We start from the raw sequence: 16,217 nt of genomic DNA on the forward strand, positions 1-16,217 counted from the left end.
TTTTCAGACCGTCTTCAGAAATCATGGACGTCATGTTGTCCAGGCTAAAGAAGAGATGTCTTACTCTCAAAACTTCAGCAATTAGTGTCCTCAGCTTCCAAATGCTTACTGAGTTCTGTTTAAAGAAAAGGTGATGCATCACACTGGTAAACATGCCCGTGTGTCAACTTGTTTTGAACGTGCTGCAGGCATCAAATTCAGAATTAGTGTATATTTGCAAAAAATGAAAAAAGTTAATCAGTTTGAGCATTAAATATCTTGTCTTTGTACTGTATTTAATTGAATATAGGATGAAAAGTTTTTGCAAATGATTGCGTTCTGGTTTTAATCTACACAATGTCCCAACTTTTTTGGAAAAGGGGTTGCATATCTTGACAGTCCACTTAGTCGCTGTATGTTAGTGAGATGTGTCAGTGACCATGACAAAATTGATGCTTTAGCAGCATCATCCAACTCGGTGGTTCCTAAACTTTTTCTGGCAGGCCCACCTTCAGAAGTCAAAAAAAAGTTCAGGCCCCCCACACCAGAAATGATCAATCATTAACAATAACTGGGGAGCAACCGATTAAAAATGATTCAAAAGCTAAATTTTAATGACATAAAGCTCAGCATGACGGCATCAGCATCATTAAACACTTCTCTGTTTATTTCCCCTACATAAATCATATTCAGTTTCAGTTTGGGAACAACTGATCTAACTACAAAAGAAGGAATCTTTCTTTGTCTGTTTGTGCGTATGGTTGTCCTTCACATATCTCAAGAAACGATCGACTTCACCCTTGGGGGCTGTATTTCTGAGGGCCAACTTTGAAGTCACTTGGATGAGCAGTTCTAGAGAACACTGCAAGCAGCAGTTTCGTGGGCCAAGCAATCAGCCCACTCTGAACTCTGCACTAGATGAGTAACAATTCAAATGGGACGCAGGCTATAAAGAGCACGTCAGATGTATGACTTTGATATGAGGCTGTGGAAAAAAGTGAACATAAAAGATAATAAATAAAACTGGATTTTTTTGGGGGGAGTTGATGGCTTGTAGCATTACTGTACTATGAGGTTTCTCCTCCTGAAAATACTGAATTCAACAAGCAATTCAGAAACAACAACTTAAAATTCAAGGTTGCAAACCTTTTGTCATTTTTGATGATCCAGGCACTGGCCTCAGGGTCTACAGAAGCATACAGCTGGCCCTCCAGTAAAGGAGAAAAGCCCTGCACGCCAAGGCTGATGTTGTCTGCTGTCAGTCTGAACTGCACCTCCTCTTTAGTGACACCCTCAGGCATGCGCACACACACCGTGATGTCCTCCGCTGTCTGCTGCCAGAAGTAAATGGGTTCTGAATTCAAACAGGAGAGAAACGTATGGTGTTAAAGTTAATGACAGTCTCGAGCCAGCTGTTAGAGAGTCATACATAAAACATCTAATACAGCTCAGGAATTGAAGGGAATTGCTGTTGAATATTCAGCAACAATGCAGATGGGAGACTATTAAAAAGAAAACGAATTATCATGCCGCGAGGGGGGGACTACCAGGACCTAGTTCATAGTGAAGCTATTAATCCAATACGTCTGCACAATCTGACATTTTAACCTACTGTATTGTGCAATAACATCCTGTCAGACCCCTGAATGTTCAGTAGTTTGTTATGCTACAACACAAAGCACTTTGAAATTACACGGCTTCAAATGACAAAATGTATGAGAAAGTACTACTCAAAATACCAAAAAAAAAACAAAAAACATTTTGCATTATGAAATTCTGGGACGAAACTGTATAGAACCATGTTGTATAGGAATGTATTTCATTCTCTGTTCTGTATGCTGAATATTATGATTACTGGAGGATTTTCACAGACAAGGTAAAATTCACACAGTAAGAGTGATCGGAGGGTAACGTAAGGAGAATTTAAAATGCTTTAAAATGTCATTTGATGTGAAGCAAACTTTTATAAAATTTGAGAGATTGAGATCATTAAATAACAGGGACATTTTCGCTCCTTTTACAAACAAACAGGTCATCTTGTGGTATCAAAGCCCATAAAAATGTGGTTTCTAATCTTAAAGGTAAGGTAGGTAGGTCCTCTTGATCATTAACCCACGGCCAACCAGAGGTTTGCGGTGACACCTGAATTCACAAAGAGGCCGCCCCCCGCTCCTTACCCTCTTATTTTCTCATTAATTTGTTCAGGACGTTTTTTTCCAACCCAAAAAGTCAGTGTGTGACGTCCTGGGAAAGAGACTCAACAATCAACTATCTTTCTGGTTCATTTGCAAACAGCAAGAAACAAATCCTAATTATTCTACTGTGAAGTATTTCTGTAAAACATTAAATATTCATCGCTTAAAGAAAATAAGAGTTTAACACTCAAAAACTCAGTGTATCAGTGTCATTCATGTGAATTTCACTGCTGTGCCGTTAGTTTATTCACCCCAATTAGCCAGAGCAGAAACTGTACAAATTTTAGCTGTAAGCTCACAAGCAATGGACACAACAACCGTGTCTACGTGTGATCATATCAACCTCTGACTGAACTGCAGTACAAACTCACCAGAGAATTTCCTTTCAGCTGTTTCTCTCCTGTTTCTGTCATTTTTCCTCTCGTCTATTTACAGATTTTCATCGACTCTGTATGCAACCACAGCACCTCTAAGATTCCCTTTATGTTCTACCTGAAAACACAGCAACTGTTGTCAGATTTTGATTAAAGTATTTCTCAGCTCTGATTGTTGCACAGAACTAATAACGTCTTCTTCAAACCAGCGAGAAGAAAAAAAAACAAAAAACAGACATCTCTCCTATAAAATGAGCAAAATTGTTTGCATCACGTCTAGAAAAAAGCTAAACAAGATTTCAGAGCCTTTACAGCTAAATAGTTCCAGTATATTCAAACCACCTCCACCTAAAATGGATCTCACAGGTGTCAATCCTATTTATCTGCTGGTGAGAATGACTTTTCAAAAACTTGTTAACAGTTCCCAATTGAATTTAGTGCAATGTTTGGCCCTGGGCCAAGAAATACGTTAGCTGTTTTCGGTGTGGATCCAAGCCAGGTGCTGATTCATGAATTTTTAAAAGGGTTTCTCAATATTGCTATGATAAATAAGGCTTTTCCTCGTGACCTGTGGCTCTCACTTGAATAGAAACAATCTCCCAGTTGATCATCCATCTCTGATATGAGTTTCAGTTCAGATCCAGATGCAGATTCAAAGGAGCAATTTGCCATAATTGCACGGCCAAACTGAGTACTGCAGTCCAAACAGAGAGCTGGGATCATAGACCGTATATTACATAGGTTGAATCCCTATTTAATACACTGTCTATGGTTGAAGTGAGTTATTTCCTCTCACTCCCTCCTCACCAGACTAAAGGAGTGAAGTGAAACACCGTGGGAAGACAAGCAAGCGAAGACTAGTCCTAAACTGTAAGCTGATCATCATCAGATAATTGTCAATTCTCCGTCATTGTAAAGTTAAGCCCATTATCCTGAAAAAAAAAGCCCACTGCTCTGAAAATGCACATGAGTTAGAGTTCAGTGACTGCCTCTCACTGTCAACCAGACTCCATTAACATATTGCTTAATTTAACCGTTATAAACATCTACTCCTTCTAAAGGATTATTGATGATTTCTTACAACTCATAAACAGACTTTTACTCATTCGGCAAACATTTGGCATTAATTTGAACTCTAATAAATATGAAACAGGCAAACTAAAACAGTTTTTCTGGCCTGGAATAGAAATTTCAGAGAAGTGAGTATTTCAGCTTAATATCTGATGACATATCTTGATCATTTTATGATAAATTACAGTTAAATATATTCCAGATTTCTCCTTGTGTGGGGTGTGCAGCCTGGAGAATGTATGCTCTCTCTGAGTTCTCTGAAATGAAGGTTTCTAGTTGTGAAAGTAAAAGCAAAAGGATTAACCACAGTGTAAAAAGTTGCAGTTTTGAGTGTTTTAAAACACAACACTGAGTTGGCACCACGCTGCTTCCTGCAGAGACCTTTTTCACAAATATGACAGCCGCATTTCCGCTCCATCTTAACACTGAACAAATCTGTTCTCACCGTTGCCCACATCGTTAAGAAGCCAACTTTCTGCTGCCTCTGACTCAGCACCTGTGAGCTGCAACCAAATTAGTTTTTCTCGTAGTTAATGTCAACACCTGTACAGTACGCTGTAATGAAACATAAAATAAGTCGTCACAGAGAGAGCCGGCGTCTGAATTATTGCTGGGAACAGACGCGCACTGAAAGCGTAAGTCAGCAGGCCATGTTTGTTAAAAACCGAGCTGGAAAATCTATGAACAGCAGGCCTTGTGTCTTTCTTTAACTTCTCTCTAACAGTCCACAGATGCTTGATAAAAAGCCTGGGGCTGCCAAGTACATAATCATAAACAGCGAACGATCCCATCTCAAATCTGACCGGAAACAATTTAGCAGCCTCGCATTTTCAAGAAGTTTGTTCGCTGATAAATATTTCTAAAATAAAGTCCCTTTGAATCCTTTTTTTCCATCAACAAAGTCGTTTTCATCCATTGCTGATCAGAAGGGAGATTCATACATTATTTTCTTTCGCTCTACAGTTTTTCCTTTCTTCTGAGTTCTCGCCTCAGGTGAAAGGTTTCCTCCTTCCAATAATGTAGCTGTCAAGCGTTGAAAAAGGAGCAGAATACACCCCGAGAAATAAGGGTTACAGAAGGGTTCTTTCTGAAGGGCTGAGGTTCTAACCAGAACCACTGGCTTATGAAGAACCCTGATTTAAAGAAATGTTTTGTCAAAGGTTCTTTGAAGGATTGAGGGGTCCAGAAGAAAGAGGGTTTATTTTTTCTAATTTTAGACAGGATACCGATCTCAAAATATCATGAAAAGACTATCATGAAAACAATCAGCCGTAAGTAAAACAAAATTAGAGATGCAAGAGAAGTCACCTGGTGTTAAAACTGATAAAAAAAATAAAAAATGAAAGGAATTCTGAAGAATATTTTGACAAGGCAGCAAGAAAAGATTGACCTGTGCTAAATCATTACACACAAACTGTATACAATGCTCCTATAGAGAGAATTAAGTGCCAGAACTGTCATATACAACCCTCTGTGACTACTGGCAAAGCCCGAGTGCTGAAATTGGTCCAATTATGATGCACCAAACTGACAGATACAGACATATCTGGCAGGGATGTGTGGAACTGAGACATGTTCATTATCACCTTTTGTTGTCGACCGAATCAACAAAGAAACTAATGAGAAGGAGAGAAGGTGAGCTGCCAAATCTCCCCTTTCATTTCCCAATCTCCTCCTCACGTCTCTATTTGAACACGTTATACCAAATCTGCATTCACTGCAAATGGAAAATGTTAAAAAACATCCACTTACACACGTGTATGGTGTCCTGTGATGATCTAACTTATATTTCTGAGACTTTTCCCGCCATTCATTTGTATGGTTTCACAATTTAAGTAAGTAGTAAGCTAGTTAGCTGGACATGGTAAGTTTTGCAGCGTATTTTCGCTCATGAGACACTGAGAATCACTCTTCTTAGAGCCCCTCATACATCAAGCTAGTACCATAAAAAAATAATAAGTAAAATAAGATTTAAATTAATTTAAAGTAACATCCTTCACATATTAAAATTTAACTTGACAGGTATCTCTTCAAATCCCTGGACTGACCGCACATAAAAGTAGTAAATAAAATGTACAACCAGATAAATCAAATAATTTTAAGTCCCTGTTCGTTAAGTTGTGAACAATCAATAAAGGTGAAAATACAAATATGTGTGCTGCCATCGCTCTGTTTCTCACTGGGAATTCATACATATTACTTATTATGCTTTACATATTTTACTGGGTTTCTGCCAGACAGACTGTATTTTTACTTTCTGGACTCTTCTCTAATCTTTGCTCTTTCATTCCAGAACTAACTTTCTCAGACTCAGACATGAGCACTGATAAATATTGATAATATTATTGCGAACCAGGCGTATCCCTACACAGAGAAGTACGTTTCTAATCAGACTTAATCAGGGATCCGTACTTCCACACTAATCCATTTGACTTTGTGAATGTTGACATGCAGTGCAAGTTGTATTTGTAAGATAATCATCAAGCTTTAGTTCTAACAGAACTAGTTAAACATTTACAAGAACAAACTATTTCGATTTTCTTATTCATCTTCTACAGATGTATTCTTTTTCTCTGTGCCTTAGGTAATTTTGCTTCAGGGCACTTTCTCGTGTCGTTCTCTCCCGTCTGCATCCTTGTTTGTGTGGTATCAGCTCTCAGATGCACAAAAGAAAGAAATCAGCTCAAACAAACTATTCACATATTTACAAGCTATAGCAACATCCTGATCTAGAGATCTGGAGAGAGACGGAGTGAGAGAGGCTCACTCGCACTCTGAGAAGCTCCAACACAGAGAAGGTTTCAGTGCATCAATGTAATAATAGAATAGAATGTCCAGATTAACAAAAATCTTGCGTGATCATGGTTTGTGTTATAATGATCACTTCCCCAAGATTTTTTGCAGGTCTGGTTTATACTCGCCAACACCGAGACCTCGAAAAATAGAGTTTCAGTGACATGCATTGTGGTGACTTTTAAAGCATGAAAATAACAAAATAACACATGGACTTGTGTAAATCTCTGGCATAGACCATCATTTGTCACTTCCATTCATTTATTATCAAATTGACGTGTCAGCTTTTACACAAGGCATGCCCCTTGAAAACTTTCCATAGGAAACTTCTTAGGAAGTCTGGTTTGGTGTAGCTGTATTTTGCCCAAGTGGAAGTAAAATTGCTTGGAGGGTCTGAAGAGTCACTATATCTGGTAATAAAGTTGCTAAGTTGGCAACACTGACTTTGCTATGTTGTAGAGTGCTGCATTCTGCCCTCTAGTTGCACAGCACATTGATAGTTTGGAGTTGTTTTGCCCACTTTCTATGTGTGCTCCGTGTTGCACATTTGCTGCTAACAGATTAAAGACAGGATTTTACAAATTACTGGAGGTCTCCAGGTTATACAAGTCCTCTGCAAACAGGGCTTAAGTGTATAAAGGCAAATAATAAACAGCTATTTTCAGAAAAAGAAAATTACAATGTTTTACTGTAATGCAGCTTTTACAGCCAGGAAAAGACTTACGCCACATCACAATACAACAATGTCCAAAATCATGGACGATATCCAGTCCCAAATCACAATATCGATATACTGCCAAGCCCTATTCAACGGTTTATGAATGCATCCGCGCTTCTTCTCCATCAGCGCACCATTAAATTTCCATCATCTCCCCTGCCCCCTTTGCATTTCCTCTCTCATCGCTTACAAGCCCTTTTGAAGATGCCCCTCTCTTGACATCTAATCCACTTCCTCCTCTTCGAAAGGAGAAAGGCAGAGTGCTGATAAAAGGATTGGCTAAAAAGCTGCCATTATTCTTCTTCTGCACCGTCAACACACACACACACACACTTTGCCCTGTACATGTCACCCGAGGTTTTTCATATCTTTTGAAAAAGAGGGTGTCTGTTTGTCTGCTTGTTTAGAGGTTGAGTATAACTGAGTGTAAAGGTAGGAAAAAGGAATAAAACCAGTTGATGAGAACGTTTGGTTCCGTTCAGACACGAGATGTTTCTGGTGGTCTGAAAACCAGCATGTTGATAGGTCGGTCAAGAATCTAACTTTGAAATAAATCTTAAACACTGCTGAAACACTTTGTCAATTAAAGGAATAGTTCATCATTTTGGGGAAATGTGTGTTTTTGTCAACAGTAAGATGGAAAGATTGATACCACTCTCATGTCTGTACATTAAATATGAAGCTACAGCCATAGATTAGTTTAGCATAAAAAGTGTAAACAGCGGGGAAATAGCTAGCCTGTCTCTATTAGAGACGACCTTTCAGTAAAGCCAGGCTCGCCGTTTCCAACTGTTTTAAGTCATTATGCAATGATAACCTACCTCTGATTTTACCTTATTATTTATCATACAGAGATGACAGTGGCATCTAACTGCTTGATGACAACAAGTTAGAAGGTTTTTTCCACATACAACCACCACAGTAGCACGTCCACAGTACTATGACTGATTTAATGACACACAAGAGACAACATTAGAACAGTCAACACCACTATTGATGCATGGAGCAGCCATCTTGGATTTTGAGGTCAGGGATGCTGACGTTCCCCAGCCCTTTCACACTTCAGTTGAACTTTCCATCTGGGAACTCAGACACTGACAACTGCACTGGTCGGAAGCAACAATGACAGTAAGGCACTGTTGATTTATTTCCCAAAATGCTGAAATTTTCCTTTAATTGAGAAAAACGATAAATCACTGCCAATTTGATAATTGTTTAACAGTGATTTCACAAGTTGAACTGTACCAAATATTTTTTTGTTCCAATCTCTCAAATGTGAGAACGTGCTGTTTTTCACACCTTTAGGTTTTTTGACGGGTGGTCACTGAGAAATTTGAAGACAACAATTAATCATTACTTTTTACATTTTTAAACAAAGCAGTTCATCAATAAATCACTTACATAACAAATATATTAATTAATAATGTTTATCAATTGCAGGCAAAAACATAAATTCCCAATTCTCCTTGTTTCACAGACTAAACTAAACAGGCAGTAATTCATCACTGCTGGTGAGGAAAGAAGGATTATTCTGTGGTCGTGTCACACATGATGAGCAGTAATAAGTGGTCTGGAAACGTATCTACGTGCGCAGATACAGATGACCAGATCTGACAGAGACCTGGTCTGATTGGGAAGATTCTGCAGCCCCCTCAGGCGTTTCTATGACTACGACCCAACTATTCAGTTTTTGCCTCTTAAAGGTAATGAGCGGAGGAAGCGAACGCCGCTTGACTGAAAACAAGCAGATGCAAATGCATGATGAATCTTAACCGGAAAGCCTCCTCACAGAAATTCCAAGAAATGAGTGGCGTGGTGATGCCATGTCTTTCATGACAGGGAGGAAGGACAGTGTCTCAGGAACCAGATGATGTTGTTATTTCACTTTGTTTCAACAGTTTTATTGACAGGCTGGTTCGCTCTTTGGCCACTTTCAGTCTGTGATCTTAACAAGAAAAAATAAATAAATAACGATGGCGCTTTCTCACTATAAATAATGATCAATGCCAAACTATTGTCAAAGCCCCCTCTGGTGTTTCCTCAGCCTGAAACATGAGTAAAACTGTGAAGAAACTTTTTTGAAATTAGCTCTGCAGTCTGAAAAAAAGGCCAACACCTGAGATTAATAGTGGCACTGAGATAAAGACCTGAAGACTTATGTTTTTTGGAAAAAGTTAGAAATATCAGCATATAATAATAACATTATTATATAACATATTACTTAACGCAGGTGTGCAAAATTAGACTTTGTATTGGTCTAAGTTCAGACACCCTGAGGAAGGCATGTTTGCTGATGGTGTGTTTATTAGAAAGTTTTTATACCTAAACATTCCCTTAACCCATGCATAAGGGTATATTTATTCTCTTCAAAAGTAAAGATCACTATTAGCAATATGCTGTAATGCAACAACCTAATAATTAGTGTTTTTTTATAATAACAATGGCTCATATTAAATCGTGTGATGTGAAAGGAATTTTTTGTAGTGACGACCACAGAGAACTAAGACAAAACCGTGCAGCTCTACAACACTTTTGGCCTCTTTTATCTCACTGTTTGATTGTTTTACTGCAAATTCTGCTCTTGATGCCAACACTGATTCTATCTGCAAAAAGGCCAAACTTGGACTGTTTTTCTTGAGAAGCTGAGGGGTTTAACCATTGACAGATTGCTCTTGAAAATGTTTTATTCATCTTAAATTGCGTTTATTTAACTTTTGCAATGATTTGTGGGTCCGTCAACCTCAGCATGATTTGGAGGTTGAGAAAGAGTGTTAAATTTGCCAAGAGACCATTGGCACCAACTTGATTGTTTACCAAGTTAGAGACATTTAGGGGGCAAAGGCCTTCCTGGCAGATCCACAACACCCGCCCTCGTGCAGAGTTTCGACTCCCACCATCAGGGAGGAGGTACTCTTTCCCTGGGAGGAAAAATCAAACAGACACCTGAGATCATTTGTTCCCTCAGCTTTAAACAAGCTTTAGGCCAAGTTACACACAGACATACTTTAACAAAGGTCTGATGGGCTCTTGGTGCCTTTAGCTCAGTGCAACTTTATTACAGTGACCTCTACTGTATGTTTTTCTGTGCTATGATATGTATTGGGGGGAGAATTGATTGAGCTGCCTACTGTTTGCAAACCAAACTGCCCCTTGGAAACACTAAAGACTAACCAATCGAATCCAAAAATTCTGCTTCCAGCAGCAGCAGGCACTTGTTTTCAGAAAAGAAAATTCTGATAAACCCAATATGCAACATCTACCCAAAAACAAACACCAGCTGGTGAAGAAGTGGAGGATTTTGCAGCAAAAGACTTTTTCAAAGGAGTTGGTGGAGACTAATGACGCGTGGGTCGGCCCACAACCCATGGAGCAGGCGGGTTTGGGTCAGCTTTCTAAAAATGACCACAGGCTGGGGCTGGTGGGTCAAATTACAAAGCAGCAGTCAGAGTAAGCTATCAAAGTCTTCCAAAAACACCCATCTCTGTCTGTCTACCTCTCACACACACACACACACACACACACACACACACAGTGGCTGGAGAGGCGCACAGCAGCTATCTGCATTATTTTAATATCCGGACTAACTGTTATATTGCCCGTGTTCTTGTACTTTCATATTTCATCTGTATCGTATTATTTTGTTTGTTTACCCAATACAATTTTCTTAATAATTGTTGCATTACTCATGGTGTTGAATGTTACAAACTCTGCTCACCGTCTCACGCTGCCCACTATTTTTCTCTGCTCCATTGCACTATTCATCCATCCTGCTACGCTGGTCTCTATGTTTACATAATTATGTACAACCTGCACTTTAAAATGCCAGCAGGCAAAACGCCTCGTAGTTAAGAGTTCCGTTTCTGTTCGTAATTGTACTTTTTCCCGAGTGCGAGATGCCTCTTTATCTTTTTATAAGTTATTTTTATCTATTTGCTTTTTAATATTTCTATATTTAATTCTCTAAATGTCTGTGTTAGCAGCCTAACCTGTGAGAAACGCAATTTTGTTCAGTTTTAAAATGTCACAGCTTAAGCCAGAGTGTTTTTGGGGAACTTTTACTCGCTGGTTGCAGATGATGGTGGTTTACTGTACTTTAAATCTGCTTTGGTTTATACCATAGAAGTGTAAAAATACCTGTTAAGGTGTGATGTGAAGAAGAAAAATCTTTAACCAAACTACTAACTTTCTAGCTGGCAGATTTATTTCTCAGCAGCGCCTCTTGACCTACCCGTCCTCTCCACCTCCATGGGCTCTGAGTCAGGCTGCTCCACAGGAAGACCGTCCACATGCGTGAAGACAAACGGTTTCTCCGAGGCCACCATCAGCCCCTTCCCCTGAGGCTCCACTGCTGCGTAGTGAGGCACCGACTTCCCCTTGAGGACCCTCCTCTTCTTCACCTCATACTTCTTCTCCTGACCTGCATGTGATAAAGGTGTAAAGTAATCTCGTCTTTCATTAAACTCTGACAGAGATCGAGATGGATCACATTCGCATGTTTCATGTGAGAGCCATGTAGAAAGCTCAGGTTATTTTACCGGGCTCCCAGCACACAATGAGACCAGGACACGTCCATCAGGACAGAGGTTTTACCTCCCTGGAGGAATATCCAGTCTTTTACTCCATCTGCCTTCAGCTCTTTGAACAAAATGTAACTACTCTGAAACCTGTTATCAAAGTGAAAGTGGTCTGGTTTCTTGCTTTCTTTTTATTCTGTTGGTGAATTTTTAAAATTTTACTGGTTATGAGTGATAAAATCAACATGTGCATAATGTGTATGTCCTAATATTACCACCATTGTTTTATTTATTGCTGGATGTTTGATATTTGTTGCTCTTTTGACAACTAAATATAAACCAAACGGTGCTTTCTAACAACCTGGTTGGTCCAATTAATTTTTCTTAACAATATCTCTGACTGAAAAAAAAAATGTTAAATTCTAATTAATAAAAAGCTAATTACATTGTTTTTTTTCTTGCCCCTACACAATAATTGTATTGTATTGTAGATTTACTAGCCTGACGTGGCATTTTACTTGCCCTGGGCAAGTGGGCAATCATTATTATTGAGCCCTAAACACTGTAATAAATATTAACAATGTATTGATTAATTGATCATTACTAAAATGCACATATTTTTCTCATTTTCATTTTTTCCTTTTTTTTTCTCATGTTAAGTTTAAATTTCTTTATTCAACAAATTTCGCCGCTAAACAAAACAATATCAAATGAGGCGCAATTACTGCCATTTCTAGACTATCGATTAATTATCAGTTAACACATTTGGTTAAGTTCTTAACAGTTAATCAATAAATGATTAACAATAACATCCCTATGTGGGATAATAAAGTTAGTCTGAATATGAAGACTGACATGACACCTGTCATGAACATGAAGGAGTCTTTTTGAATGTTTATGACTGTTACCATTCAGTCAGTTATTTCATTTTTAACGCTAAGTTGACTTGACATTAATCAAGACGACATAGCCTGTCTTAAACATGTCACAACATGTCTTAACATGACATTGTACTGTCATAATCAGTTTTGACGCTGTCCGTCATGAGACCATTGTAAGTGAGTATATGAGTATTTTCCTTGATCTCAACAACAGTGCTACATTTTGGACTAGTCATAAAGAAGTCATTAGGTGTTATTACACTGTCAGGCACTAACTGTGCCATGATTAATTCCCTTGACCTAAACTAAAGCAGTAAGATGAGATAAAATATACTTTATTGCCCCTGAGGAGAGATTTGGCTCAGGCAATAGGCCACACAGAGCTGCAATCCACGTGAGTACATTTTGGACTTGTTAAGACAGGGGTCATGCCATGGTTATTACATTGTTATGTCAGTCTTATGCACACCCCTTCACAATTTAAGTCTTAACCCTAATTTGAATTCATCTTTTAATCTAAATATGTCTTCAAATTACGTGATTTGACTAAATTAAAATCTCAAAGGTAGTCCATTTAGAGAACTTTACATTTAAGAGACATTTCTGCTTAAGAAACTGAAACCAGCAAATATTTATTTGTGTCTGGCAATTACTTAAATGATCGATAAATTATCAAAACTACCAACAATTAATTATCTGACCATTTACTAATCAATTAATAAGGTATTTATTTTATTACTACTTGAGATATCTTACATGTTTGTTGCTTAAATGTTTTGACATACTGGATCCCATCATTTAATTTCTGAAAACCATCAATATGCAAACTAGTCTAAAAAATTTGTACATTTTTACCATGAATTATACTGTTCCTGTTTATTTTTTATAGTTTATTTAAGTTTATTAGCTCCAAATGGTTTTAAGTTATTCCTATTTCTTCTTTTCACCAGAAATTTAACAAAATAAGAAACGGATATTGACTGGAAAAAGACAAAACTCTTAAAATGAGGCATAAAAAATTTATCAACGAACTATATGCTTTACACGTCACGCTCCTCTAAAGTGAGACAAAAAAAGAGACTCTTTTGATGTTGCTGTTGAGACAAATTTGACAGAAGTATCTACAGTAAGAGGACGGCACATTTTCAGGCTTATATAAAAACATACATAATACATCATAAAAAATGTTCACAGGATCCCTTGTCGACTCAGTGTGATGCCACGGGAGAATCCATTAATGAGACCAGAGATTAAAGCATTTCTTGTTGTTCACATGTGGAAATATTGATTCAAACCAGTCTTTCAAGAATACTTTACATGTACATATTGAGCCTTTATCCTGCATTAAAACATGTACGACGAAATTGATTCCGGGGACTACAGCGATATTAAAACTCTGTTGACTGATGAAACTGTAAAACTAGATTAAAAGTGAAGACGAGCCAGAGCTGATTAGCATTGTGAAAATGTAGATTTAGTCAAACATTGATACACTAAACAAACAACAAAAGATTATTCTACAGCCTGCAGATATCAAAGGGCTGGATCTTTAAATCCAACTAAATGAGGAAGGGACTCTCCAAAGGCTGCTTCTGTTTTTTTTTTTTTCTTTCCAATCTTTGAATCATTAGTCGGGGTATCTTTCTTTCTCAGCATGTGCCAACAACTTTAATGAAAATCCTTCTCGCCAATATTTGCTTCAGAGCGAACTAATCTCATCTGGGATATAATAATTAAACTCAATTTATTCCAGACTAAGACTAACTTCCTACTTTGGTTTAATTAACAAGGATTTCTGTCGTCCACTGCAGAAATGAACATGAAAATTAAATGACAGGCCTGAAATTCAGACCTAATTATGTGTGGCATGCTTGTTTTATCTTCCGTCATGCTCAATTACCAAAACTATGATCGGTCAGGGGACCACCCACCATGTCCTGCAGCGTTGGCGACTGTGATCCACTCAAGAGACACGGAGTATCCGCTTCCTTTGGTTTCCTGCGGGTCTTTCTGGATGCGGAGCAGCAGGACCTCCATGGTGTGGACTTTGTCCAGGACGTGCGAGACGCTGTGGAGGATGGTGAAAGGCTCCCCCATGTCTTCACTGAACAGCGGCTACGAGCACAGAATCAACAAATGCGATTATCTAAACAGGATAAACAGTCGACAGTGGGTCTGTCTGCTGGCATTAATGTTAATATATTAAAATGTTTTCATACAAGAAAATGGCAGATATTGTGATCGTCTAACCAGTCAGGGAAGAAGTAACCAGTTCATTTTAAAGTAGTAACAGCATACTGTAAAAATACTCCATTACAACTTCTATTCCTGCATTGAAAGTGTTACTTAAATAAAAGTACACAAGTATGATCAGGGCCATGTACTTAATATATCTTTTTTATTTATAGGGCTGAAACTAATAATTAAATTAACTATGGATTATTATGTCCAACAAACAGTCTAAATCTCCAATTATGCAGTTTAATGTAATTTAACCCTATAACTTTATTAACTTTAGTGAAACAACCTATAATTACTTAATATTTTGTACCTTATTTTATAATAAAATCATGTGTGTATCAAATATGGTACAACCGCTGCATAAGATAATTTATTTGTGAATCCCTCAGTCCTTATTCTATTGAATTTCACGAAGCAGTCTGCATTATTCCTACCACAATCACAAATACTCTGTACAAACTAATTTAAGACTGAAACATCATCTTAAGATGCATTTTTTCATTGCGTTCATTGTGTTTTTTATGCATCCTGCTCTCATTATAATCACTTGTGTGTCGCAAACAGTTATGAACAAGTGAGCACTTGCTAATAATTGTCTTTTTGCTGACAAAAATGTGAAATAAAATGTTTTAATAAATGCCTGACATATCAAATATGATACAAACAAAACATCATATATGTAAATCTTTGAATCTTTGCCATCTCTGAACCTTAAGCCTTTGTTTTCATCTCAAATAGACACCAGAAAAGTTTCATGACTGCATCTTGCACAGTTGTGACGCTATAAAAACCTGGCAAAGTACTGAAGACCAATTCTGGTTTAGTTCCTGTGTCTCCAGGACCACATTTTGTCATGATGACACAAACACAGACTCACAATTTGAAAACGATACCAGCCACACTCTGTTGTGGCTGGTAAATAGCCCTTATTCTGTGATAAAAATTGAAGATTTATCTTTGCATATCCTTTTACTCTAAGAAAACATAAAAGGTTAACGGTCATAAAGATTAACTGCTGTATGAACGCTAATGTAGCAATAAAATATGCTTTAATAAAAGGCCACGGCATTAAATGTAACCATCAAATAGATTTAAATGGTTTATACTGCCTTACAGAAAGGAGGTATTTGTCTTTATTTTATCCATAAAATGTTTATTCAAACTAATATTTCTAAATCAGCGTCTACAGTTGTCTGGTTGAAGAAGGTGATGTGATGCTGAGAAGCCCGACTTGAACGCGACGGCATAAATAGATCAGGTTTATGAGTCAGGTTATTACCGGTTTCTTTACAAGACAAACAAAAATGAGAGATGCAGTATGGCTTGGCTGGGATCCCTGAGTGCTGAAACTTAAAATCAGAACATTTAAAGTCACTGACTGGAGGGCTTTAATCTTCATTTTAAATTCTACTCTTGAACTTTGCTTTCAGAAATGCATCAAGTGTGCTTGT

General features: G+C 37.8%; 1 protein-coding gene across 1 annotated transcript in view; it reads right to left on the reverse strand.

The window, feature by feature from the left end:
- Positions 1–16,217, reverse strand: part of nudcd1 (NudC domain containing 1) — a 53,976-nt gene that overhangs the window by 27,152 nt on the left and 10,607 nt on the right. The window contains exons 4-6 of the mRNA XM_084739103.1: positions 14,457–14,640; positions 11,359–11,547; positions 1,126–1,333 (exon numbers count right to left, since the gene is read on the reverse strand). Of these exons, the coding sequence (XP_084595229.1) occupies positions 1,126–1,333; positions 11,359–11,547; positions 14,457–14,640 (581 nt within the window). The remainder of the gene's footprint in view (positions 1–1,125; positions 1,334–11,358; positions 11,548–14,456; positions 14,641–16,217) is intronic.

This window comes from Lutjanus erythropterus, chromosome 16 (genome assembly GCF_056507025.1).
Source record: "Lutjanus erythropterus isolate fLutEry1 chromosome 16, fLutEry1.hap2, whole genome shotgun sequence".
In the NCBI taxonomy this organism is placed as follows: Eukaryota; Metazoa; Chordata; class Actinopteri; order Lutjaniformes; family Lutjanidae; genus Lutjanus; species Lutjanus erythropterus.